A 27,682-nucleotide genomic window follows, 5' to 3' on the forward strand; every position below is an offset into this window, starting at 1 on the left:
ATTTCAGCCTCCTGTGTACTCCCTTTTTATTATTATTAGGGCCTGAGCCTGAAGGTAGTTCAGGCGAAGACCCTATTATGTTTGCTCGGCAGAGCAACACATTAGCAGCACTAATTATTATTATTATTGTGTCATTTTAAGGTTTTTAAACTCTTACTGTGAAGCAACTTGTAACTGTTTTAAAAGGTGCAAAATATAAATAACATTATTTTCCAGGTTATATATGAATGACAATACCAAATCTCACTTAATCCAATACAAAAGTTAAATAGGACCATTTTTTTTTTTATTGCATCTTTCGTTACAGGGACATTGGTTGCATAAACACAATACATCCAAATGCAGTTTTGATAATTTGAGTCACTTCAAATGAATTAACTTTAATGGGACACTAACACAAACGTTTCAGTCCCAGTGTGAGGCAACAAGGCAAATTACTGATGTGTGAACGTCTTTCTTGGATTATTTCAAAGATCGGTGGTGGGTCCTCACTAGAGGACGGCTGGAAATGTTATGGAAAATACGGCAAGTAAATTACTTAACAGGACGGGTTATCATTATCAAAAGGCTGAGTAGAGGTCTACAAATCTTCACGTTTGACAAATTAATTATGTGTGTTTTGCAGCCTTCAGTTCTTAAAATATGTAATCTTGAAGGGGAACTGAGTGATGAAAATCACCATTTTTGAAATTGCTCCAGTATGGAGCAAGAGCAGAGCTGCCTGCAGCCCCTCATCATGCTAGAATTTAATCTAATGGGCAACTGACTACAATCAAATCGTTCCCAGCAAAAGTGACTATAATTGCTGTCAACATGTTTAGAATTTAAAAAGAATGGCTGCAGTGGGTCTTTCCCCTCATGCAACAACATTTTATTGCAGGAAAAAGTGTTTGATATTAGTTTTTGTCTTTGATTGGCAGCAGTCCTCCAGGTTAAAAATGATCACTGCAGACCTGAGGTCAGCAGGGTGCAGTGAATCAGAACCACCCACAACTTCAGGGTGTCCGTATCAAGATGAGGAAGTCTATGAAAGCTGCATGCGGTGTTGCGCAACATTTTTTGTCACAATTCCAATATGCCCCCTCACCATTGTTTTTATTATTGTGTAGCATTAAAGTTATACTTTCTGTAATCCAATGCATTCCAATGATTTCCTGCAACAACGCAACTCTGGGGAGATTTCAGAGCCAGACTTCTCCCTGAGTGACAGTTGGACACAGACCAAAATATACACTGATCCAACTGAAGGTACAGACATTCAATCTCCTCTAAGAATTATAATAACAATCCAAGTCTGTTTACGTGGATAAAAGCACCTTTTCTAGATGTTTTTTGACTGCAGAAAATTGCCTCATAGGATTACATTATAGCTTGCTCTGGAGCTGCAGGTGCTCTGGTCTTACTCCATGGGAGTGATTTCAAAACTGGTCATTCGCATTACACACACACACACACACACACACACAAATACAGGAAAATAGGGACCCTGCAAGGAAAATGTTGTCTTGATGGTAAAAACAAAAACAAAAAGCCAAAACCTTATATTCATTTTTAATATTACTTTCGTAATACAACATTTATTTACATTCTTAAATTGTCTGTGCCACTGGAACTGACGATTCCCCCTGAATTTCACTGGCTCATATGTGTCCACAATTTGAGGGAGAACTTGAACTAATGTTTTGGAATGTCTGTGAATATTCGTAGTCCGTGCATTCCTTGAATCTCATCCTTGAGCGCCTACGGAGGACAAGACAAAAGAGTTCATCAATGAATGCAATCAATTTGGCTCTGATAAGCATTTAATATATTTCAGCGCAAAAAGATTGTGGTAATCATGAGAATAAATAAACTTAAAAGATCTGAAAATTTTTCATATTCCCACATTTAGAACACTTCACTGTTAACGGGCAATTGCAGCGGTAACAATTACAAATACCTCAATAAAACACGACATACCTCCCTCTGAACTACAGCATGATTTAATAGTGATAGAAATGTAACAGTGTACATTTACACTGTAAATTTCCCAGCTGTGGGATGAATAATGGATTTTGCTGGCTCATGACTTACCTGGTTGACAAGCTGGTGTTGCTGAACTGTCCTTTTTCCTTTGAACTCTTCAGACTCTATATGGATTTCATACATGGCGCCACACCCACCTAAACACAGCAAAAGATGACACAACAATCACCGGTCAGCTGCATAAAAATATGTATTTATCTAAACTAATTAAACTACACTTTGAGTAAGAACAGGTGCGTCATCATCTCTGAGGGATCCACCTTCTCAACTGCACAACCCCACTATTCGCGATCATTCTCTGCTGTTTTTAATCATAGTGCAAACAAATAAAGTTACATAATGTAGCTGACACTAAATCTTGGGACATGTTGCGTTTAATATGGTTCCTGCCCACAAATTAAACGCAGCCAATCAGAAAATAGATCCTTATTTACCTGATATATCCACAACTTTGAGAGATGAAGCCAGTGGGAATTTCTCCTTCAGTATCTTTGAGATGCGAACCTCACCGTCTGTCACCGTGGACAGCCGTCTCAGCACCTGGCCGGGGAGAGCGACCTGAGGGGGCAAAAGAAGCAAGGAACCGGGTGGTAAGTTAGCGGTAAGCAGTTAGCATTAGTTAGCATAACTAGGATATTCCTCTACGCAGCAATGGGAAGACAGAGTAAAGTTATTTACTCGATGAAAGCGAAGTATCCGGAGTGCAGACATGATAGAACCGGTCCCTTTACAAGCCAACATTACTAAGTTGTGCCGTCCGTTTACTCATGTAACATTTATGAAATCTGTTATTGTACGTCGTTGCTGTCATGTCCCTAGATAACGTCGTCCCAGGAATATGACGTCATTATCCGGGGATTCCGCACGCTGACTTGACCGTTTGTAAAACTCCTTATCCTTAATTTCGTTGCATAAAATATAAACTTTATGACGTCTGTGTGTTCTCACTAGTTGTATGTGAAGAAATAGAATAAACCCATTCATGTGATAAACAGGGTTCAGTCAGTCATGAAAAAAATGGAAAATTCATGGCATTTGAACATAGCAATTTCAAAGCTTGAAAAGGTTTTTTTTTAAATCATAATGAAATGAAATTTCTATTTGCTATATATACACCTGCTATGTGGTTCAGGAAAGACTTACATAACATTTGGATTTATATACTTAATGTACTTTAATAGATCTACATATTTATGTTGTATCAAACCACTTAACTTGTCACTAATTTAATTTAAATGTACACTTCAGCAGCTATTGAGGTTTAATTTTCACGTGTAATCGGATTTTTCATAGTATATAGGCTCATTACGTTTCTCCTCAAAGGTGTGGAAAAGTCATGAAAAATATTGTTAAACATGGATATGAATAGGGGTGCAACGGATCAAAAAACTCACGGATCAGATCGTTTCACGGATCAGAGCCACGGATCGGATCATTTTTCGGATCAGCAAAAAAAAATAAAATAAAAAAAATAAAACAAGACAAATAAACAACTTTCTTTCATTTATTTTGTAAAACTGAATATGGCCTCATGTCTGCAGCTATAAAGACACCGATAGATTTTGTGATGGCTTTAGCCCGGTCAGATTGTGCAGCAAGGGGCTGTTTAAAGGCCGTGGTGATAAGAGTTTGTTGAGCAGCGTTCGTTTTCACTCCTTTCAGTGAAACACCAGGGTGATGTCGCTTCAAATGCGTGGCCATGCTCGATGTGTTCGCACTTTCATATGGCTTTCTGGTGCCACAGTGCCTACACACCGTCACGGTTTTATCAGCTAACCTTTTTCCTTCTTTAAAATTGACGGGGAAGCCAAAATGCTCCCATACGGGAGATTTAAACGACGCCGGGCGCTCGAGCTCTTCAGTTCCTCCGCTCGCCATTACGCAACACTAACAAGTATTTGGATTGAACTGCGTGACCGCGCTACTGATCAAATCAATCCGCGGATCACGTGTGTACCGAACCGAAGATACTGATCCGACCGGATCACGGATCAATGGTGATCCGTTGCACCACTAGATATGAATGCTGATTAAACAGGAAATTTCTACAGTTGTTAGCCTACATTTACATCATTCTGCATACTATACACTTTATCACAATATTCAGATTTTAGTGAATTTTAAACATTAGGATTATACTAGAAGGTCCCAATTCCATTCATATAGACAGGCAAAACTGAAACTTATTTTCATGAATCGCAAACTGTCTTATTAAAAATGAAAAATTAGTTTGATCTACTCATACATTGGCAAACAGTGTATTGTAGAATAATGTCATTAGTTAGTCATTGTTTTATATAAAAAAAAGAAATATCTGCATGGTGTGATAGACATCTGATACGCCTGATTGCAAAATATCACAACAAAAATACAACCACACAGTTTGGTTTACCAGGTGCTGAATCCACATTTGCTCCCAGTTGAATTGTCTTCTTCATTTAAGCTGCAACATTTCAGCCCAGCTGGATGTCGTTCAGCACAGATGGAGAAACGATATACAAATCAACCTTTTTTTACATGCAGTGGTTCTAACTTGAATAAAAGCACAGCAGAACTGTAGCTTTTCTAGCTGTGGTCTACGAATGCATCCTGGCCTGCTCATAGCTCATAGTTAATAGCTTATAGTTAATCCTCTGCTTTTCCTGACATTAAAAGTACAAGTTTTGCAGCCACATTTCTAATGGGGGGCTGCCGCCTTGTGACTTTAATGTGTTTCAGTACAACGCTATCAGTCTGAACAAGGACAGGCTGATGAGACAGTTGAATGACCTTTTTAAGTTCAAATTAACATTTTCAAAGCGGGGAAGGTCTGAAGGAGAAGCCTATCTCTGTCTGCAGGCTGTGAGCCTTCCATGAATGGAGGCAGAGCAGCAATTAGAGGCTGTTGACAATGAGCTTTTTTCTCTTTTCTCTACAGGCCTGAGCTTTGTTTGTGCACACAAGTTATGGGCTCAACACAAAGCCATCAAGGACACCGTCAATGTGAGAAGCTCTCCTAAAAAGCAGATCACTGTCACACTTCATGACGTCAGTGTCCTTTTAAAGTCATGGTGTCAGCAGAGTGAGTGGTAACAGTCGGCAGGTGCGCAGAGCAAGATGGACAGCTCTGCTCTCCCTCTGCTGACTTTAATGGTTCTTCTCCTCAGCTGGACTTGCTATGCTGCGGACGATCCAGAAGCTCATTCATGCCCTGAATACCAGGAGGGCTTTGATGGCTCCTGCTATGAATTTGTGGGTCTGCAGAGATCATTCCTCAGCGCCCAGGGTTGGTGTGAAAGAGGCGGAGGACACATTGCCTTCATCCTGAATGATGAAACACAGCAGTTCCTTCAGAAGCACCTGGACCCGGGGAAAGACTGGTGGCTGGGGCTGGCTCCTGCTGCTGCCAACCTCACACTGGACTCTGCTGCAGGCGAGGGTGAGAGGACATGAGACATAAACCTCAGCAAGCTTTGGTTTTTACTTCAATCTAGTTTTTGTACCTGTGTTCTAATGCCAGTTTGACAGAATCTATGCTGCAGGTGCTGATGAAAATTTGTAAAATTGAAACAACTTTTTAGTATTTTGCTTTATATACTGTACCTATAGCATAAATAATGAGTAGAGATTTTGCATACCTGTATGACAGGTGCATCATACAAGCAGACTATAACATAGAAAAAGACACGCACACACACACACACACACACACAAACTTTGTCCTCTTCAATTACAATGTACACAAACCCACCAAGTAACCCCATATGAAGGTCTGTGTGCTGAAAGGTTGTTCCCAATAAACCTGCAGCTGTCACAACAATTGAAGGAAACAGTGAGCTGGAGTTCTTCTCTGTCATATATGTGTTGTGTGTGTGTGTGTGTGCGTGTGTGTGTGTGTATGTGTGTGCGTGTGCATATATGTGGGTGTCTGTTTGTGTGTGAGTATAAGTATACATAAGTTAATAAATGCAGTTAATTTTGATTAATTCATTAAAAACACATAATTAATTAGATTTTCTAATCTATATACAAAAAAAGTCAACAAAATAGACCAAGAAACGTGACCATTAATGAAATGATGGTCTTGGTTGTTATCTGTTGAAGCAGCTTGCAGGCTGTTGTGTAGGTTTAGACATGCTTGTCTACTGGTGTCCGGTTTAACGCTGGGACGTTTGGATATCTCTGACAAGCAGCAGGCATAATGGCAGACGGCTCTCATTCAGTTTGGCCTCTCAATAGGCTTGCTGTCAAGTGACCTGATTTACAAATGCTTCTTTATTACCCTTCACATGGACTCCTCATCATTCATTCACACGGTGTCACTCGCCTTGTTGTTTTATCTCAGATGCCAAAATTACACCTTGTATGACAGACCTGTTAAATGACCCTGCAACTTCACTTCTTAAGAGGTGGAGTTTAAATTTAAAATCAAGTGAAATTAGATAATTTTTCATTTATTCTCAGGCTCCCTTGCGTGGCTGGATGGTTCTGATGTCAGCTATAACAACTGGGTGAATATGCCTGATGCACACGCAGGCTGTGGACATATCCGCCGAGATTCAGGCTTCCAGTGGGAGGCTACTGGGAACTGTAGCCAGGACCTGAACTTCATCTGCCAGTTTGGTGTGCACACGACCAATCTGTGTTGGAGATTATATTTACAGTCTTTATAATGACATTTTAGTTTAGTTTTTGTGAAAATTGAATGCATTTTCTGTGTGTCTCAATGTGTCTTCAGGTTTTTGGTCTGCTGATTTTTCTTATGCTTTTGTCTAAATTGTGTACAATTTTTAGTCATGTTATTAAAATTATGGCAGCACGGTGGTGCAGTGGTCAGCACTGTCGCCTCACAGCAAGAAGGTTCCAGGTTTGAGTCCCGGCTCCAGCACGGGATCTTTCTGTGCGGAGTCTGCATGTTCTCCCTGTTCCTGTGTGGGTTCTCTCTGGTACTCCAGCTTCCTCCCACAGTCCAAAGACATCAAGAGGGGACGAAGCTGATTGATACTCTAAAATTTTATTTTTTTAAATTTTAATCAAAAAAGTTTAGTCAACTAACAAACTTATTCATGTGTTTATCAGTTACATCAACACTCCTCTATAATTCTTAAATTCTATCTCAGATTCCGGGAGATCTATTGCCTGTGACGGCCAAAATGCCACTTTGCAGTGTGGTTCTGGTCACGTTATAGAGCTCAACGACAGCTTCTATGGCCGAAAAACCGTTCACTACTGCCGGTCCAAGCTGACACCCGATCCAGCATCTTCCCAGGAGGAATGCAGCTGGATAGATGTCACGGAGTCTGTGACAGGTATCATGAAGCATAAATATATATGTTCATGTTATTATAAAAAGAACGAAAAAAGCAAAAACCCCAATTTGTTTTAAATATGATAGGCTTACTCACCACTGAATATTTTGTTTGACATATTTACATTCAGAATTCCCAAACTTCATAGAAAAACAGGGATTTTTTTCCCTCAGGTGAATGAAATGGGCTTCTGTACTTTTCAATTTCATGCAGTCAGTTTGAAAAATGATCATCGCACGCTAAACTTGTGTTTTTGTGATGTGTTTTTACAGAGCATTGCCACGGACTGCAGGCTTGTCAGGCTCCAGTGGATCTGAGCTCTTTTGGTGAACCCTGTCCTGCTCTGGGAAGTTACCTGTCTGTGGAGTACCACTGCAAACTTGGTCAGATTCCCAGCGTGTCCCCTTTAGTTCCAGTGACCAAAAATATGATGGGAGAGATTTGACAAAATGACAAACAATAAGTTTGTATACAACAATGATGTTTGCTACTCGCCAAACTCGTGGTTTATGTTGATACGCTCAGGCAACACACTGGATGTTCTGTTATCTTCTTCTTATTCTCCTGCAGAACAGTATATTCTCTTTAATTAAACTTGCACATCAAATTTCACCTCAGAAGTGTGTCACACTTGTGTCCCACAGCCATAGTGAGCATGTAAATTGTACAGTACCTTTATATTTCCAGTCCATTTCAAACCTCTATAGAGAGCACCAGCCTTTGAGCAGATATTTGTGTTATAGATGTAATGTATGTGATGTCACCCCCCCCCCCCCCCCCTCCAGGACTCCAGTTACTGATGAGTAAACTGGCAGCTGTCTTTGATAACGTCACCATCACTGTAAAGTGGCTCCTGCAACCGTTTCAGGGAAACCTCACGTGCGCCCTGAACGCAGGAGACGGCCACACTATTGATCCCTACAGCCCCGAAGAGTGAGCAACACTTTGTTAAATTCTTACTGAAACATCTTCGTTTCATTTTGATGTCACTTGTACATTCAGGGCTCATTTTCATGAACTTGTGCGAAGTGTCAAGTCAGTCAAAATGTTTGAATGAAACAATTATGAACTTCAGAGCTAATATCGATATGGCTGACAGCCGAAGTGATGGATTTGTTGGTGTAGTTTTGTATACTTAATCCTGCACCTACACATTTGGGAAACACTGTTTGATACAACATTTCACATCATGAGATTCATTTTCACTCAAGTGAATGTCATCCTATTTGCTATGAGTCAAATATCGGCCGATACTGACTTCATTCTACAGTAAATTTTAGATATAGGACAAAGTTGTAGACTTTAAAATATAGATCCAAAATTTGAAAAAAAAAAAAAAAAAAAAAAAGCAACATAGAAATAAAAAACAAGCCTATATGATTTAGACTGTATTTACCTGTCCGGCAGGATGGAGAGCACAGTGGTGCACAAATTCACCAGTCCTGGTGTGTTCATGGTTGCTGTGGAGTGTTCAACCAGTGAGTGGCATGTTGCAGCTCAGAAAACCATAACCATTCAAGAGCCAGTTGGAGAATTTGGCACAGTCAGGTGCTATGGCAAGAACATGTCAGAAGATGGCAGTAAATGCACAGTTCCTTTTGGCATGTCTGTTACTATTCAAGTTATGGTTGAAGCAGGTGAGTCAGTCCAACACTCTTGGTGATAAATGTTGTTTGAAAAAAATAAAACTGTAACCTAGAATAGTGTTGTGTCTTGTCATAAACAGGTACAAATGTTACCTACACAATTCAGTATGAAGAGCACGTGGTGGCAAACTCATCAGTGGACAGAGGAGCAACAGCCCACAACATCACACTGAGTCCAAGTGCAGTGGAGCAGCTTGGCCAGGGCTGCATCAACCTGACTCTCACTGCCTCTAACAACATCACTTCCCGTTCTGTGTCCACTGAGCTGGAGCTGTGTGTGCTCGAGCCTGTGGAGGGTCTGCAGGCCATGGTGATAGCAGAGGATGGCGAGTGTCCTGATTCCACTGATCTCATCATTGGTGTTTCGCTGGAGCGAGGAGCCCCAGTGCAGCTTTTCTTCTCCCTGGCTGGAGCCAACAGCACTCTCTCCGAGACCAGAGACATGATCAATGGTAGCTTACATGCGTATAAATTTACCAGCCCAATTGAAGGTACTTAACATCCAGGTTCATTAATTTAAACTCAATATATAATTACTCAGTGATACATATGAACAAAGTTCTTGAACAGAAACTTTTTTCTTGGAAAGGATCTTTGAAAGTGAATGTGCGAGCTGTGAACACCTTCTCAGCCTCTGATTTGGACGTGGACCTCGAGAGAATAGGCCAAGCTTGCCAGAATTACTCTAAGAACACAGTATGTACATACATTTGTATCAAAGCTCCTTTATACACTGATGAAATGAACTAGCCTAGTTTGTGCAGTACAGGTATCCAATAGCACATCCACAATAATTCAGTTTTATTTTCATCTACAGAGCAGATCATATGACTTGAAGATCAGTGCTACCCCAGATACGTTGGCCGACTACACTCAGAATGTTACAATGAGGATAAATGGAAGTGAATCATTACCCAGCAAGGGACTCTTTTTCAAATGGAGCTGCGGTAAGTTCTACCTGCCTCTTCCCTGGCGGCAGCTGTTGGCTGGAGGTGTTATGATTTTAGGTCTTCTGTTTGTCAAATGTTTCGACCAGTCTCATTCATGTGATATATCAAGAGGCTTTGAGAGAATTTGGCACAAATATTCATGGGGATTCGAGGAAGAACTGAAAGGATTTTGGTCAGCAAAAGCCACCGTCACCTCACATTGATATGATATCCCAGGGAACACAAACAATCAAGTGCATTCTTCATGACTGGATGCATCGTGTATGTGGGTAATAGTTCTTAATTCTTTTTACAAGGACAACATTTTAATAGCTTGCTTTTTTCGATCCATACAGAAGGACACTGCAAATGCAGAAACACAACAAGTGATGAAACCCATGTAATTGAAAAACACTGCCTTCCAAATCCATTTGAGATGGTCCTATATACTGTAACTGTGAAGAGAGCAACCTGGTTTAGGAAAAGGGTTGATATCGCTTCTGCCTCCAAGTGCATCACTGTTGTTCCGAAAGAATTCAAAAACATCACAATCAGGTAGACAAAACTTTTGATTACTTTCCCAGAAATTAATCTGCAGCTTGTTGATGGTCATGTTAGTAGATGTTATTAGTTGCCTGCAACTGCCAGGGATATCCACCAAATGCTTTTGGAGTGTACATGCAGACACGAATGGTGAGCCGTGACGCAATAAATACCATTGTGTGTGTTCATTATTTTTATTGTCATGCTTGCAGTTGTGATAATTGCACTTCAATAGATGTGAATCAACAAGTAAAGCTACTACTCAGCTGTGGGACAACTTGTCCAGACGTAGTTTGGTATATTGAGGATCCCAAACCTTTAACAGTAAGTCTGAAATTTCACTTAAATGATTTTAAAGCATTATAATGATGGACAAATGATGTAAAAAGTTATTTCATTTTCCCAGGGAAACCTTGAAAACTGTTACTCCACGGCAGGAAGACGTCCATTAATAGAGAAGCAGGACGGCAACGTGGAGTATGTTGTGAATAGCCAACAACTAAAAGTTTCAAGAGACTCGATGAACAATATCACTGTGATTGCTTATGGTATGGTTCCATCTTACTGTCAGGATTTCCTTTTGTTCATGATATGTTATTAGAATCATTAAAAATCATAACTATTACATGGGAACAAGTTATATCTTGTGGCCTCAAAACAATAATTCTCTCAAAACCCACATTTTTCCCCCTCTCAATGGTCATTCCAGGGCTCTATATAGGACACCTGAATCAAAACTTCATCTTTTATTTTTCTTTCAATTGAAACTTGCAAAAGAATTGAACAGAAAAGAAAAAAATATTTACAATGTGTTTATGTTGTGTCAGATATGAAGGAGCCAGGTTTTGCCAAGTATACGCTACCAGTACCAGGTCCAGAGCCAGCACCAGCAGCACCCTCGTGCAGCATCTTTCCACCATCAGGAACTGTTCTGGATGGGTTCAACCTCACCTGCAAACCCAGTTCGTTCTGCTCTAGCAGCTGCCTTTACTGCTTCAAAACAGACACTGGTGAGAGCATGTTGCACTTTTATCCTTTTTATCCAGTTGAAATGATTCCAGTTTTCTTTTTGGCTTTGCACATTAAATAAATCCCTTCACATGGCGGCACAGTGGTGCAGTGGTCAGCACTGTCACCTCACAGCAAGAAGGTTCCAGGTTCAAGTCCCAGCTCCAGCACAGGATCTTTCTGTGTGGAGTCTGCATGTTCTCCCTGTGTGGGTTCTCTCTGGTACTCCAGCTTCCTCCCACAGTCCAAAGACATCAAGAGGGGACGAGGCTGATTGATACTCTAAATTGACCGTAGGTGTGACTGTGAGTGTGAATGGTTGTCTGTCTCGATGTGTTGGTCCCGTGATGGACTGGTGACCTGTCCAGGGTGAACCCCACCTCTCGCCTGAAAGCTGCTTGGATAGGCTCCAGCCCCCCTGTGACCCTTAACAGGATAAGCAGAAGAAAATGGATGGATGGAAAGTTCATCATCTGTTTATTCTTTTGAATATTTTGTACCTGAAATCAGTCTGTTGTTGCCACATGTTCAGCCCTTCAACATACACTTATAGATAATGAAGAATGCAACTGTTGCTCTGAACACTTTCATTTGTCTTTAAGGCAAACATTTGCGCTGCAGTAATACAGATGTGGTGAAATCTGTTTTCCTGCCTCTTGGAGATCAGAACAACAACTACAGTTTGTCTGTTGTTGTCACTGTGAAAAATGGATACGAAGAAGCCTCGACGACTATCTATACTCAGGTGGGTCATCTGCCAGCAGAAACAACAAATAGAGATTTTAATCAGATTGTTATTATTACCATTTGGGTGGTATTGTGGTGCAGTTGGTTTGCACTGTCGGCCCACACCAAGAGGGTTCTGAATCAGATGACTGGTGGCCTGTAGGTGTGAATGTGAACAGTTGTGTCGGCCCTGTGGTGAACCTGTTAACTTTGCCAACTGTAAATGGATGTATTTTTTTTTTCATTTATAAACTATAATGTAATTTTTTTTCAAGAACAGGTGCATAAAACTAAGTTGACTTATAAATTGTAGCCTATGTAACTCAAAGTAGCTAGTTTGTTTTGATGTGATTTGGGATCTGGGTTAGAGACATCCAATGTATAATAATAACATCAGTTGGGATAAAGTTCTTCAAATCATTAGAGATAATAAAAAATGGTTCTTTATCTCCTTAAGGTACGACCAAGTGAGTCCAGTTCATCTGTGGAGGCCCTCCAGTCTGCAGTGGATGATACTGTTTCTCAGTTAGAGCAACAAGGTTTGCTCTCCGGTGAGGCACTCGGACAAATATTTACTTCGGTATCTGATATGCTGAACACAGAGACCAGCGAGGATCAGAGGGATGCAAGGAAAAAGGTAACAGTGGGCAGCTAAATGGTTTGATGGGATGTTCAGGAAGTTTACTGGTTTCAAATTAATTCACATTTGGGCCCAATTCAGGATACTTTTTGCAGTAACGGCCCGGTTTTGACACTGAGTAGGGCTTGATTTCGGTCAGCTACGAGTAACTATAGTAAGATGGAACTGTGGCTGAGGCTTAGACAGCCACATTCACCCAAGTAAATGGCGTAATTCAAGGCCAAACGTGGGCCATAAGAGAACTGAACTGAGAATAGATGTGGGACAAATTTGAGGCACACAAACATTCATTTCTGTCTGGGCTTCCTTCTTTTTCAGCTAAGAGAGCAGATGCTGACCAAACTGACCACAGTTCTGCTGGACTCCCCGACCAACACAAGTCAAGAAGTGCAAGTGACAGCCAGAGCTGTGGCTGGACTCACCCAGCGCTCAGACGAGCTCAGTCCCTCTGCTCAAGTATGGCACATAAGTACCTCTTCAATAACACTGAAACCAAATAAGCAGTCTAGATGTAAAGATACCTGTTTACCCAAAAAAGTACATTTTATCTTTCAAATACTCATGTGTTTTGAGCTCACATGACATATTTCCCCTCCTGCATCATGTCTTTGTGACAGAATGCAGAAAGAACCAGCCATGTATATTGGAGCTAAAAGCAACCCCTTTAACCAGCTACTGACAACAGCAAAACTGGAACTTAACAAACTGTCAAATGCATTGATACGATTTAATTTGAGCAAAAAACAAACCAACTGTGAGTCCTCCCGTCAGCACTAAACCAACACTCTCATGCTTGTCCACAGCAGTGCCAAACCAGGAGAGTGATGGTTATGTATTTATAGTTTATTTTTAAACTAGATTAAAGTGTTTTGTGGATTACTGAGCATTCTGCTGGATAAAGAAAACAGGGGTTGTGTCAGATGATGTGGATAAGAGTTTGTAAAATGACATTTTTTGGACAGTTCTGCTGTTATTTATAGTTGGTGGCCACAAATTCACTTTGCTGGCTCTTTCTGCATTTTAGAGTCACAAAGAAGTGCTGCAGGAGTTGAAATATCTTTATCTGCTCAAGATGGGTATTTGTAAGCATTTGAAAGGGAAAATGCACTATACAGGTGAAGTAAGGCTTTATGAAATAGAAATTTTAAAAAAAATCAGATCAGTGAGTTGAATGTAGGAGGAAAGCTCGTGGGTTTAACTGATACGCTCCAGTGGAGGGTGGAGTGAGTTGTTTAAGAGGAACAGAGAAAGTTGTCATGGGCTTTGACTTTGCTTGTGCTGATGTTCCACTCAAAAACTTTGGACGTAAGATAGTTTATGTTTACATCGTCACTAAGTGCCACTGGCACATTTTTACAAAGCTTGACTTTCTCAAAGAAAGAGGAATTTAAAAAAACTCAATTTGTTTCTTTTTAATGATTGAAACCTGCTTCTTTGACAGGATCAACTCTTTTCTCTTCTGTTATTGCATTTCCTCACCAGGAAGAAGCAAGCTCATTGTTGGTAGACCTCAGCTCCTCCCTCAACACTCTCAGCGTTAAACAGGATGACAAGGATGATGAAGAAGTTGTACAAGTAGCTGCACCAATAGTTGAAGCAGCCAGTAATATTTTGAATGTTTCATCAAATGTAAGGACAAGACTGCTGTCTGTCACTTCTTTCTCAGTCCAGGTTGTCTTTTTCCTTTTACTTGACAACGTATGATATCTTTTATTCAGGAAAAAGTCTCGAGTTCACTTCTCACCGGGATCAGCAACGTTCAGAGTGCCCTGTTGAATAAGAAGAAGCTTAATGGAGACCCCACCATCATTGACTCTGGTCAGATCAGTGTGTATGTCAACAGGTGAGAAACAGCTGTTATTAAAAACATTAACTAGCATGCCCTGAAATGACAACATGATTTGATTCTTCTCCCCTGCAGAGTGTCTCCAGGAACCATGCAGATGCAGGATATAAACGTGCAGAGAAACAGCTCCTCTCGATTCTCCTTCCCTACTCTGCCTGCTGATGTCGTCTCCCCAAACGAGCCGGTGGATGTGAGAGTAAGTGTGTGGACATAGGAGGGAAGTAGAAGTACGTGTGATTTAAAAAAACAAAACAAAAACAGTTGCCAACTAAAGTTTGACAAAATATTTCAGGTCTGTTCTACTGGAATTATTAATGTGCCCTGCTCCTATTTGAGTTTTATCCACTAGGAAACCTTTATGGTTTAATATTCATAGACACATTTGTTTGACTTCTGTGCATCCTTTACTTTCAAAAAGAAAACAGTAAAACATTGTCCCTCAATGCTAGATAGAAAGATGCATTACTTCGTTCACACATTGTTGTGCGAAAGGCATAATCAGATCAGATTTAGTCCTCCAGATTTAAAATAATCTGAGGGATGCTGTTTTTATATCTATCAAACATTTTCCAGATGATGAGTTTTGAGAAGAATCCATATTCTTGGAAGGATGAGAGCATAGTAGGAACTGTAGGATCTGTCTCTCTGACAAGATTGAATGGCACAGTCATCCCTGTTGAGAACCTGCCTGAAGAAATAGAGGTACAGTGAAATGTGATTTCAGAATACATTTACGTTGAATCAAATCTGTAGATTCTTTAAAATAATGAGCTTGTGTATGACTGGGATTTTCAGATTCTCCTTCCTCGGCCTGACGTTGGGCAGCAGAACAGCACAATCCTGGATCTGGCCAATTTCAGCACATTAATAATTGAGGTTCCTTTACCCGATGTAACACTTGTCTTGAAAATGGAGCCCTCAGAAGACATTTCCTTCAAGTTATTCCTGGGATACAAGGATTATCCAAGTGATGACAACTATGTAGCCAAGACAGAGTTCCCTCTGGAGAATCTGAAAGAAGGTATCTTTAAAAATTCCAAATTTACTTTACTGAAGTATACATACTGTATTATAGAACAAAATCGTACAGTTGAAGTGAAATTAACTGCATTGGCACAACAACAAGCAGTGTCAGGAACTGCTTCTGATGCAACAGAACAGACATGCCCATGAATACATTTTTTTTAAAGGATCACAACATTTTTCGAATTGAACGAGTAGAACCCCTCTCTGCTCTGTGCTCTAGAGCTGTGCTTAACATTCACAGTAAAAATAAAAAAAAAACAACCTGAAAATCACCAGATACTGTAATTCTATCAGATATGACTGACTGTAGCCTCCCCTCCCGTCCTGCTCTCTCAGCTTCCAAAGCCTACATGTCCTCCTCTGTGTATATCCCAGTTCAAATAGATCAGCATCAGGGTCTTGGTTTGTCCAGAAGTAATCCCCCTTGCAAAGTCGGCCATTGTTAGTATTAGTTGTCGGTGTGGCTTGGTGACCTTTTAGATGTCTTTCTTTATCGCCCCGTTTTTGGCGTTCATTGTAGCTCAGCTGACTAGCAGTCAGTCTGCCGACGGGGGTCTGGCGCTCTGTAAAGAGCACAGAGAAGAGAGAGGGTTCTCTATCTTCTTGCCTGGTTCTAAAACATTATTGACAAAAAGTGTATTTCACAAAAAGTTTGGCCATTCCTTTAACAGTTTGGAATCGTAAATATAAAAGTGGCTTTGTTCAAGAAACTGCACCACACTGAGCAAGTTTGTGTTTTTATACATTAACATGTCATGATGTCATTTTATTACAGAGGAAAAATATACCTGGGTGCTGGGTCCCAAAGATAGAACAGGAGATGTTGGAGTGCACTTCCTTGTGATCAAACCCATTGTAGAGCCAGGCGTCAAATCAGTTAACGCCACAGTCAATGTCATGACCATCGCGGCTCAATGCAAATACTGGAATGAAACGCAGTCAGCATGGAGTGAAGATGGCTGCAGGGTGAGTGTTTGCATCATTGAAAGTGAGCTGTGAAGGATGACCCAGTGCTGATTTTTCTTTTCTTTTGTCTGCAGGTCGGTCCACTCACTACACCTCTGGTCACTCAGTGTCTTTGTAATCACCTAACTTTCTTTGGCAGTTCTTTCTTTGTCATGCCAAACTTGGTAGATGTGTCGCGGACAGCAGAACTTTTTGCCACTTTCACAAACAATCCTGTGGTGGTGTGTTTTGTGGGGGCCATCTTTGTCGCTTATCTCCTGGTGGTTGTATGGGCACGCAGGAAAGACATTCTGGACACAGCCAAGGTACACTTCAGTTCTTCTAGAATTACAGTATCTGGTGATTTTCAGGTTGTTTTTTTTATTTTTACTGTGAATGTGCCCTAGAGCACAGAGACTCACAATATAGATTTTCATGATAATCAATAAATTTTATTATGTCATATCACCAATAAATGTCAGTTAAATTAAGCTTTGACATGTAAAGGAAATATTTGTAGCAGTGCCTCAATGGTGCAGAAGACTAAAGGCTTCATGCCAGAAAGTTTCAGTTTGACTTTTCTTTTGAAGATGTCAAACAAAACTTAAACCTGCTCCATAAAAGGAAAGTGAAACATAATTCATGTTACTGTTAGTTTGAAAGGTAGCGGAATTTCCAATTTATAAAAAAATAAGTACGGATAAATACATCTGCACAAAAAAGATTTCACATGAAGTCGCAGCTCTGACATACTCCGAAATATATTCACTCAAATATAGACTTGAGATATTTTTTGTCACACACATACATTTTTTTGACAGATTTGACCTTTTTATGCCTTATTAATATAATTCTAAACAAGGCCATTGAATTATCAATAAATGAACTTCTCCCAAATACATGTTCACAAAGGTCAAGATAACAGTGCTTGACGATAACGACCCCTTGGCTGAGTATTGCTATATTGTGAAGGTCAACACAGGTCATCGCCACGGTGCCTCCACCTCCTCTCAGGTGAGCGATGTCTGGTTCGGTAGCAAGGAATACAAGACAGTAACACTCTCAGTCTGAAGTTTCTGTCACAGAGTATTTCTGATGGGAATCTCTCCCCATGTTGGCCTGAAATGTTTTAGGTGACGATAACTCTACTGGGTGCAGAGGGGGAAAGCGAGCCCCACCACCTGACAGACCCTGATAAACCTGTGTTTGAAAGGGGTGGAGAGGACGTGTTTTTCTTGACCACACACTTCTCCCTCGGAGAGCTCCAGAGCATCAGGCTGTGGCACGACAACTCAGGAGCACATACTGCCTGGTACGAGGTGGAGGATGACATGGATACATATACTGTCATTCTCTGGATTGCTTTTCTTGTAATACCTTTCTGTGCATTGCAATCAGAATTTTCTCCCTCTTATTTTTAGTTTTATCCACTTTATTACGTCCCGTCTTTCATCTTTTATCATTTTTTGTATTATTTTAAAAGGAATTTATTTTAAAATACCACACACGTACACACATTTATTTATAAATATATATGTGTGTGTACATGTGTAATATGTTGTATATAATATATATATATATAAACATAATTTATTTTATTTATCTTGCTTTTCCTTTTAGTGTTAAAACATTCATTTTTAGATTTTCCAGAAAATGTACACACAAATATGGATGCTACACATACCCCTTCCCCACCTGCATATCCTGAAAAAAGACGATAATCATATTTATCATAATAATGAATAACTTTTATGTATAGTTTATTAAGTAAACTGCCTCTCTTTTAGTATTATTTATCAATTCTTGTTTTTTTAAAACCCCTCTTCTGGCGTTTCCTCATTGCAGATAGCATTTTTACTTTGTCTTTTTATAAGCATTTGAATGAAAAGCGCAAAACAAAGTCTGATTGATTGATGTAGTAATGTTGATTTGAAGATGACTAAATTCAAGTCAAGCTGGAATTTGTACATTTCCTGACAACAAGATAAACAATTAATAATGTGACATGCAGGTATGTCAACAAAGTCATGGTGCAGGATCTGGAAAGTGGTCAGAAATGGCACTTCCTATGTAACTCCTGGCTGGCTGTCGATGTGGGAGATTGCACACTTGACAAGGTTTTCCCAGCAGCCACAGAGGAGGATTTGAAGAGATTCAGGTTAGAATCTTATATATTTTAATGAATTTCATTGGCTCTGTACCTCCACTCTACTAAATGTAAACAAAGTGGAATCTAATCTGATCTAAAAAAAATAAAAAATCTGAATTTCTCCATCCCAACCTCGGGTGCATTTCTCTCTAGTAATCTGTTCTTCATGAAGACAGCCAAGGATTTCCGTGATGGCCACATCTGGTTCTCTGTAATTAGTCGACCTCCCTCCAGCACCTTCACCCGTGTGCAGCGAGTATCCTGCTGTTTTTCCCTGCTGCTGTGCACCATGCTGACCAGCATCATGTTTTGGGGCATCCCCACGGATCCCTCCGAGCAGACCATGGACCTGGGTATGAACTGTTTATTCCTACAGTTGATATTGATAAGGATCCAACAGAAATTATTACTGTGATAAATAAAAATCATAACTTAGCGTATGTGAATCCCCCCCCCCCCCGAAAAAATACACATTTCACTGATGCATTCATTCCTTGCACTTTGCAGGTCACATCGAGTTCACGTGGCAACAGGTTATGATTGGTGTTCAGAGTTCAATCATCATGTTTCCCATCAATCTGCTCATTGTGAGCATCTTCAGAAATACTCGTCCACGAGAGAGGGCAGACAAGTCCAAGCAGGGGAAGACTGGTCGAGTTTCCCCCTCACAGACGTCCTCCCCTCAGAGAGACCAGAAGGATATCACGCCAGACACTGTGATGAAGGTGAAGAAGCGTCCGTAGCACAGTCAGAAAGTAGAAACTGCTTCGTTGTCCGTGTCTCAGGTACTTGTGCTTTCTACAATAGGACATTAAGAGAATTGCCCAGTCACTCTCAAAGGCCATGAAGAGTCCGTTGCCTCATCTGGAGCTGAGACCTGGCCAGCAGGCTGATATCAACACTCTGCTGTCTTTGGTGGAAGACATCATCAGGCAGCAAAACCGAGCTGCTGGTGACTTCTACAGTGACGCCTCCAAAAGGGAACATTCTATGATCCTCAGTTTAGGCTCTGTCGATGTGCAAGGTAAACTTCTTGTTTTACCTTTTTAGCAGTAAAGTCAATTAATATAATAAAAATACCCACACTTTTAAATGAAAGTGAAAACTTCTATCTCAACAACAACAACAAAACTAACAGAGATGTGATCAAACCTTTGTTTACTCAGAGTTTACCCACTGAGAGGGATCACGTTCATACAGTTGAAACTGAGGAGAAATACCTCAACGCCGCTGCCCCCCCCCCCCAGATTTTATCATAAAAGAAGAAAATGTTTGTTTTGATGGAGTAAGAAATTATGCTTAATTAATTCAGTTTAAATTTGCACATGTTAGGTATTAGGATAAAGGCTTGGCATTATGGATTTGAAATATGAACAAACTTTAAATTCTTTTGTCTTTCCCCAGGTGTGTGGGGCAGCCCTGAGAAGACTTCAGACGGGGTTCAAAAGAAGAGCAACAACAGCAGGTATCTGTACCGGCAGTTGCAACATGTTGAGAAGGAACTGGGTTTTCTGGGACCGTCACGTTTTCCAAACCCAGACAGCTACAATAGAGCCATGCAGCAAGTTCGAGGTATGAAGGGCCTCCTGGAGTACCACCTTCCACCATCCAATCTGGATGGAGACCAGTTTGATAGCAGCCCCAGTCCAGAGGAGAGCATCAGTGGGGCCCCTAGCAAGAAGTGCTGTCAGGGAGGGCTACCATGGTGGTTTGTGTTCGTCGGCTGGATTCTAGTGATTGCAACTAGTGGTGTTTCGGGATACTTCACCATGATGTACGGACTGACCTACGGGAAAGACCGTTCTATCAGCTGGCTCATCTCCATGGTTGTCTCCTTCTTTGAGAGCCTGTTCATCACCCAACCACTGAAGGTGAGAATATCCAGCCAGAGTATACAGAGAGAACGTGGATTATGTAATTAAGATGTATATTAATTGACAGGCCATTTCCTACCAGTAAAATGTCCTACAGTGAAAGACATATCAATGGTATGTGGACCCAAAACCAGCTTTACCTGGGATGGTTCTTGGTGTGATGTTGATTTATTTTATTCCACTTACCCAAAACAAACATGCTTCATTTAAGGGAAGCAATTTAATAAAATATCATGGGCGAAAAAATAATGAAATAAAAATATTTATTAATTGAAAATAATGTAAAAAATACTTTAAAAAGAAGAGAGGTGCCATGGCTCAGAGGTAGTGTGGCTGTCTAGCAACTGAGGGTCGCTGGTTTGATCCTCATTTCCCCCGCTGACCATGTCCAAGTATCCTTGAGCAAGACACTGAGCTCCTAATTGCTCCTGATGGCCCTGCGATGGACTGGTGACCCATCCAGGGTGAACCCCACCTCTCACCCAATGTCAGGTGGGATAGGCTCCTGCCCCCCGGCTTTTGACCCCCTTAACGGATAAGTGGTATAGAAAATGGATAAAAAGAGATAATTCAATTTGAGAAAGATAAAATAAAATTCAGAATTTAAGATCATGTTGTCAAAATGATAAATGAATGAATGAAGGATTTTACATTTGATGTAGCTGTTGTAGGTTTTATTATATTACTTTGCAAGGCAATCTAGGTCATACAGTAACAGTCTGAAAATCTTTGTCTGCAGGTTCTTGGTTTTGCTGCTTTCTTTGCTCTTGTTCTGAAGAAAGTTGATCAGGAAGAGTACGGAGAACCTCACGTAGATGAGAGTCTGAAAAATTCAGGTATAGGTGTATTCTTTATGCTTTTCAGCAGAGTTGTTTTGTGTGATAAAAAAACAAAAAAATTGAACACATGACTTTCATTCCCTGCTCAGGTGATCCTGACTCAGTGCGAGCAGCAAGAAGAGACAGCACCTGCAGTTTCTACCAGCCGCCACCTCCAACCGACATGGAGAAGATGCGAAACAACATGATTAAAGAGCAGAAAGTCTTTGCCCTCATCCGTGAGATTCTTGGTAGGAAACCCCACATTGACGCACATCACAAATTGAAGTTATACAATAAGTTGACAAAGAATGATATTTTGTGTTGTGCAGCCTACATGGGATTTATGTGGATGTTGCTACTTGTGGCATATGGCCAGAGGGACCCCAACGCTTACTTCCTGACCCAGCACATCCGCCAAAGCTTCAGCAAAGGCATCTCAGACAGTATGAGTATTCAAGACGTGTTCAACTGGGCAAACACAACTCTGCTGAGCAGCCTGTTTGGAGATTACCCAGGTACAGTTTTGCATGTATTTTTTTTAACATCCACAACTCTTTATCCACACATGACAGAATGATTCCACTCTCCTCATTATGTGTGTTATTTGGTAAATACCCTTATTGTTTTTAGAGAAAGGAAACTTATGCCCTTTTTTCACTTGTTGCGATAATGTTACAGGGGATTTTCTAGAGGGAAGTCTGAGTATGAAAATCTTTTGGTCTCCTCGAGTGAATAAGACAGAGAGCAGGTTGTCCAAGTGCTGCCCCATAGTGGCAAAGGGACTGGAGCAGATGAGCAGGACAGATATTTGTGAAAAAAAGCTCCCCCTTTTTTTCCTAGATTGAAATCCAAACTGTCACCTGTAGCTGATAAAAGTGTTATTCATGCCATCATGAATTCCCATGCCCTCTAAGACTCCATGTCATGAACAGTAAATTAAATCCATCCATCCATCTATCCATTGTCTGGCGCTTATCCTGTTAAGGGTTGCGGGGGGGTTGGAGCCTGTCCTAGCAGCCTTCAGGCGAGAGGCGGGGTTCACCCTGGACAGGTCACCAGTCCATCACAGGACCAACACATAGAGACAGGAACCATTCACACTCACAGTCACACCTACGGTCAATTTAGAGTATCAATCAGCCTCGTCCCCTCTTGATGTCTTTGGACTGTGGGAGGAAGCTGGAGTACCAGAGAGAACCCACACAGGGAGAACATGCAGACTCACACAGAAAGATCCCCTGAGCTGGGGCTCGAACCTGGAACCTTTTTGCTGTGAGGTGACAGTGCTGACCACTGCACCACCGTGCCGCCCCATAAATTAAATCACTTAGACAAAACAAACAAACAAAAAAAAAACAACCCAAAACACTTGCTTGAAGGGACACCAAAAATGTGACTAATCCTGGGCCTGTTCTTGTTACCTGACTCTATCACAGGTTTCATCACAGATGGAAACTCAAACCTGGTGGGTAACACTCGTCTTCGCCAGGTGAGGGTGCAGAAAAACTCTTGCCACATTGCTAAGTCTATGCAGAAGTCTGTGCACGAATGTCACGCTCCCTACTCATGGGAATTGGAGGACATGGGCTCTTACGGTCCATGCTGGAGCGACTCTGTGGCTGATAATACCTCACAGAATCTTTACAGCCCTTGGAAGTACCAGTCCCAGGGTAAACTCAGAGCCTACCCCACCTGGGGCAGCGTGAAGCTCTACAGAGGAGGAGGGTTTGTGATGGAACTGGGGCCAGATTTAGAAAATTCAAGCAGGTAGTACTTGAAGGAACCATTTCAATTAACTCAAAAGTGTAAATTCAGTGTAAAATCAATTCAAACCTACATTAATTCTTCAGTGTTGATTTATATTTGGAAATTTGATATCATTTAATGTTTTAATATAATATATTGATCTGCTGTATTTAACTGAAACGTTCCGTGGTGTCAATACAGATCGCTCCAGTATCTCCATGACAACAGCTGGCTTGACGTGTACACCCAAGCACTCTTTGTTGAGTTCACCGTGTACAATGCCAACGTCAACCTCTTCTGCATTGTCACACTCATGCTGGAGACTACAGCCATAGGTGGGTAGTCCAAGTTCAACTATTACAATTAAAGAGGAAATTGCAATGATTAAAGCATGTTCTGTTTCATTCAGGGGCTTTCCAGTTCCGTAGTGAGCTCCAAAGTGTCCGTCTGTACCAGTCAACCGGTGGCCTCCACATCTTTGTCATGGCCTCTGAAGTCATCTACTTTCTATTTATTATATACTACATGTTTGGCCAGGTATTTATGTGCCAGGTTATTTATTTTAATCCATCCACATTAAAACCATATAAACTAAGTTTCTTCATTTGTCCTTACAGGGAAAGCTGATGAAGCAGCACCGGTGGGCTTATTTCAAGAGTAAATGGAACCTCCTTGAGCTGGCGATCATCATTCTCAGCTGGAGCGCACTGTCAGTCTTCATCAAGAGGACTTTACTGGGGAGGCGGGACATGGAGTTCTACCACAACAACAAAGATCAGTACGTTATGACTGTTTCTTTTCTGGTAGACAAACAAGATCTCACTTCCATGAAGGATACCGTCCGAGAGGCACCCCCCCAGCCTTGGAGTAACCTGACTGTATGTGTTTGGTTGATAATCTACCCCAAAATTAATATTTGCCAGAGATGTTCCAGTACAATTTGTCCTTCCATTTATCTATTTAGGTGTGATGATCCATATATCTGCTTTGAAAGTAGCCCTCCCGACTACAGCCTTAATACTGTGCACGCTGGTTTTTTTTTTTGTAGGATTCCCAAATCTAATATATTGACATACTGCTGAAATGTTAGTTTCATCCAACAAATGTTTCATATCAATCAATTCCTTTTCATTTCTCTAGAATAGAAAGTTAGTGGAAACAGCAAACTTCCTGTCTAAACTACTGTTAAAAGCAGAGTAGAATTAATTTCCTGTTGATGAAATAATGGAAATAACGGAGCTAACCGGGAAGTAGCTGGGTCCCAATTTAGGGCTTAATAGTTTCGTGACTTAATTGAATACCGACCATAGTTGACGAAGCCAACCTCAACCAGCCAGCATGTTAAATCAAACAGAATAACAAACAACACTTGTATGGGTGTGAACAGCATCTAAAATAGGAAAACAACTTCAATTTATACAGTCCATTCAAAGTATACTTACCTCAACTGTCAAGCAGGAACAAAACTATTTAATCAGCTTATTCTAATAGTTGTGCCAATTTTTTTAAATCATACTTCCAACATTTTTGTTTCATTATTTTTTTCGAACAACAATATGCATTTGTGTGTTTTTTGAGCACTGTACTGTACATTTTTTCCATTAGTTTGTTAAAAGAATGGTGTGTCCTCTTGTGCTCTGCCACCAGATATGCTAGTTTCCATGAGACGGCCAAGGCTGATGCGCTGCTGGGGTATCTGATTGCCTTCCTGGTGCTGCTGGCTACAGTCAAACTATGGCACCTGCTGAGACTGAACCCCAAGCTGCACATGATCACAGCCACACTCCAGCGAGCTTGGACTGATATCTCAGGCTTCCTGGTGGTCATGACAATTATGTTCCTGGCCTACTCCATCGCTGTGAGCAGTTTCCCACACTGAACATCAAAGTGCTGCTGGAGTCCATGCTTTTCTTTATAAATTATCTACATGCTGGGGGGGTTATTTATCAAAAAAATGAATGTTCCATTGTTTTCAGTTGTCTTTTTCTTTTTCAGTCTAACCTCATGTACGGGTGGAAATTGTACTCCTATCGTACTCTCCTTGATGCCGCTCAAACCATGGTCAGCCTGCAGCTGGGCATTTTTAACTATGAAGAAGTAAGACTATTTTAATTGTACCACAGCTTATCATGACAACCAGCAGCCGCTGTTCAGTGTATCTCATCCTTTTTACAGGTTCTGAATTACAACCCAGTGCTCGGTGCTTTCTTAATTGGCTCCTGTATCGTGTTCATGACCTTTGTGGTGCTGAACCTCTTCATCAGTGTCATCCTTGTGGCGTTCAGTCAAGAACAGATACATCACAAGGTAAGTTACACATGCAGGGTTTGAAATGGCTGAATGTTGCTGATGCCAGTGTCTTCTTTGTAGTCAACCGTGGCTACTATCTCAAAATGAAGAAGACATTTCCAAAAACAGAGACAATTCTTAGAAATTGACAAAGAAAGAATAAACTTCTGGTATATCTTCACATGCACTGTACAAAATCAAGTTATAAATGTAGTAAAATCTTAAAGCATTGCTGTATTTTTGCCTTTCAAGTACTCATGGAAGATGTCTTCCCCTCCTGTGTTACTCCTGTGTGACTCCAGAAAGCAGAAAGAGCCAGACACATGTATTTAGCTTGAAGCTAATGACGACTGACAGCTAACAACAGCAAAACTGTCCCAGAAATGTCTCTTTACAAATTCTCAAGCACATTGTTTGGTATAATTTATGTGTGTTTTTTTAATTAATTTGTATGCTCAGTAATCCACAAACCCTTAAACTGAAGCTGAAAGTGAACTCCAATATAATTGATAATTGGGGGTGGATAAAGAAGACATGGATTACCCTGGATGATGAATTTGAGAGTTTGTAACTGGACAGTTTTGCTGTTGTTTGTTGTCAAGTCACCTTTAGCTTCAAGCTAAATATGTGTAGCTGGTTCTTTCTGCATTCCAGAGAAAGAAAAAAGGTGAAGCAGAAGGAGAAAACATCTTTGTGAGATTAAGAAACCTATTAGAGATTGAAGTATAGGAACATCCTAAAATAATTCAGGTCGTCCAATTGTTGCAATTGTTTTCTTTCTTTTTCTACAGCCGTCTGAAGAGGAGGAAATAGTGGACCTGATGCTAATGAAACTCTGCAGTTTGTTTGGAATAAAATGTAAGAAACAAAGCGGCGATGGCCTGACTGAAAGACCTGGTATTTCACCTGCTTCAAATAACAGACCCTCAACAATTTCTTAAAGTCATAATGTCAGGGGTTGATGTGTTCCAGAGGAAAGAGAAAAAGATCAACATCAGAAGACCCCACTGTGTGTTTTACTTCAGCTTTTGCTTGTTAAGACTTGCTTCCTTTATTCATGCCATCCTGCTGTTGCCTCTTGACTGCATGTTAGCCCTTGCAGGTCTATAAATTTGGCTGTGCAGAGCTGTCACTGTTTTATTCACTGTATTTAATCTGCTGTATATTTGTGTTGATGAACATAATAATAACGATTTTATTACATAAAACTATTCATGGCAAGAAATGCAACTTTGTATTTGCTTCAATCTTACTCCTGAAATAATTTAATCTCTGCACAAACACAGTTAGTTTTACATCTTTTTTGTGTAATTGTATGCTCATGTGCAGCGTTATCCACTAAGGTCATCTGAAAGTTCTTAACTGTCTTCATAATAAGATGATATTTCACATCACATTAAAGTATTTTCATGACATGTTCTCACAAGAGGTATCAAACTCACTTGCACAAACAAGCAATGGTGACAACTTAATTCTTGGTTTAATATTGACTTGGTAAACATCGCTTTTTGCCTGTTAAATAATTAACGCTGACTATGTGACGGAGCAAGCACGAAGGTTGTTGCATACAAAAGAGCAGATAAAACAAACTGCAGCTGCTACTATATATTGTGTTATCAGATTCAACAAGATACCCCTTTAGGTGTACGGTCAAAATACAGAGTAATGTGTGATAGGATCTTGACGCCTGTGAGACAAACATCAGAATATAACTGATATCTTCATAGGTTCCAAATTTACCATTTCAGTGAGCTGCTGTTACAGTTAGCATACGATGCCTAATGTACATGGATGATGACTAGAGAGGATGATTGGCTAGATGCCTGAAAGTAATCACATTTATTATGTACTGTTCAGTGCGATCACAGTCACAGTGGTGCAAGTATGTGTATTGTCTGCTGTGCCTTAATGATGCCGAATTGGCCTTAGAGCAGATCAAGATATCATTAAATGTATAGAGGTTCACTCATGTAAAGGCCTGCTGTTCATTATTGTGCAATAATAAAATGGTGTGACTATAAATACGTTATAGCGATGATGACAAAAAGAAATTAAGAGGTAAATAACATCAGCAAACTCTGAAAAGGTTGATGTGCCTCTATCATAAGCTTCGGGAGAATCCACAAAAGGAATGTCATTAAAACAATAAATCCCGCTGCGACCTCTATCGTTAGTTTATGA

The 27,682-nt window shown here is 40.6% G+C and overlaps 2 protein-coding genes across 3 annotated transcripts; one reads left to right on the forward strand and one right to left on the reverse strand.

Moving 5' to 3' along the window:
* Positions 1-280: 280 nt before the first annotated feature.
* On the reverse strand, positions 281-2,886 carry bola3 (bolA family member 3). The gene is made up of 4 exons (XM_086183442.1): positions 2,704-2,886; positions 2,460-2,583; positions 2,074-2,162; positions 281-1,740 (listed from the first exon to the last, which is right to left on the reverse strand). Exons 1-4 carry the CDS (start codon positions 2,764-2,766, stop codon positions 1,675-1,677), a joined length of 342 nt encoding a protein of 113 aa, XP_086039568.1. The 5' UTR covers positions 2,767-2,886; the 3' UTR covers positions 281-1,674.
* LOC147269355 (polycystin-1-like protein 2) lies at positions 2,511-27,157 on the forward strand. Of its 2 annotated transcripts, XM_086183430.1 has the most exons (43): positions 2,511-2,626; positions 4,943-5,086; positions 5,172-5,443; positions 6,469-6,627; positions 7,125-7,313; positions 7,586-7,696; positions 8,099-8,246; positions 8,721-8,950; positions 9,040-9,450; positions 9,549-9,655; positions 9,777-9,906; positions 10,245-10,443; positions 10,644-10,755; positions 10,838-10,979; positions 11,259-11,441; positions 12,042-12,184; positions 12,623-12,802; positions 13,124-13,261; positions 14,288-14,434; positions 14,524-14,648; positions 14,727-14,847; positions 15,225-15,353; positions 15,447-15,672; positions 16,453-16,643; positions 16,718-16,948; positions 17,535-17,636; positions 17,756-17,934; positions 18,634-18,780; positions 18,925-19,124; positions 19,279-19,496; positions 19,579-19,795; positions 20,176-20,642; positions 21,385-21,481; positions 21,574-21,714; positions 21,796-21,981; positions 22,903-23,233; positions 23,414-23,547; positions 23,622-23,749; positions 23,830-23,990; positions 24,860-25,070; positions 25,208-25,309; positions 25,388-25,519; positions 26,293-27,157. In XM_086183430.1, the coding sequence occupies exons 2-43, from the start codon at positions 5,073-5,075 to the stop codon at positions 26,440-26,442; spliced, it is 7,341 nt and encodes a 2,446-aa protein (XP_086039556.1). In that variant the 5' UTR covers positions 2,511-2,626; positions 4,943-5,072; the 3' UTR covers positions 26,443-27,157. The 2 variants fall into 2 exon arrangements, with proteins under 2 accessions (XP_086039556.1, XP_086039551.1); XM_086183425.1 differs by having other exon boundaries at positions 4,943-5,443.
* The last annotated feature ends 525 nt before the right edge of the window (positions 27,158-27,682 follow it).

Source organism: Aulostomus chinensis, chromosome 2, assembly GCF_037954235.1.
Source record: "Aulostomus chinensis isolate RoL2024-O1b breed Wild chromosome 2, RoL_Achi_v1.0, whole genome shotgun sequence".
Taxonomy (NCBI): domain Eukaryota; kingdom Metazoa; phylum Chordata; class Actinopteri; order Syngnathiformes; family Aulostomidae; genus Aulostomus; species Aulostomus chinensis.

What these genes read in the sequence shown, in the direction of transcription:
- bola3 (XM_086183442.1), bottom strand. Translation starts at nt 2,766, where the DNA reads ATGTTGGCTTGTAAAGGGACCGGTTCTATCATGTCTGCACTCCGGATA. An exon ending in GGATACTTCGCTTTCATCGA is followed by an intron (nt 2,584 to 2,703) that starts GTAAATAACTTT and finishes TTGCCCCCTCAG; the next exon opens with GTCGCTCTCCCCGGCCAGGT. An exon ending in CAAAGTTGTGGATATATCAG is followed by an intron (nt 2,163 to 2,459) that starts GTAAATAAGGAT and finishes TGCTGTGTTTAG; the next exon opens with GTGGGTGTGGCGCCATGTAT.
- LOC147269355 (XM_086183425.1), top strand. Translation starts at nt 5,122, where the DNA reads ATGGACAGCTCTGCTCTCCCTCTGCTGACTTTAATGGTTCTTCTCCTC. An exon ending in CGAGCAGACCATGGACCTGG is followed by an intron (nt 19,125 to 19,278) that starts GTATGAACTGTT and finishes TGCACTTTGCAG; the next exon opens with GTCACATCGAGTTCACGTGG. An exon ending in TACCACAACAACAAAGATCA is followed by an intron (nt 23,991 to 24,859) that starts GTACGTTATGAC and finishes CTCTGCCACCAG; the next exon opens with ATATGCTAGTTTCCATGAGA.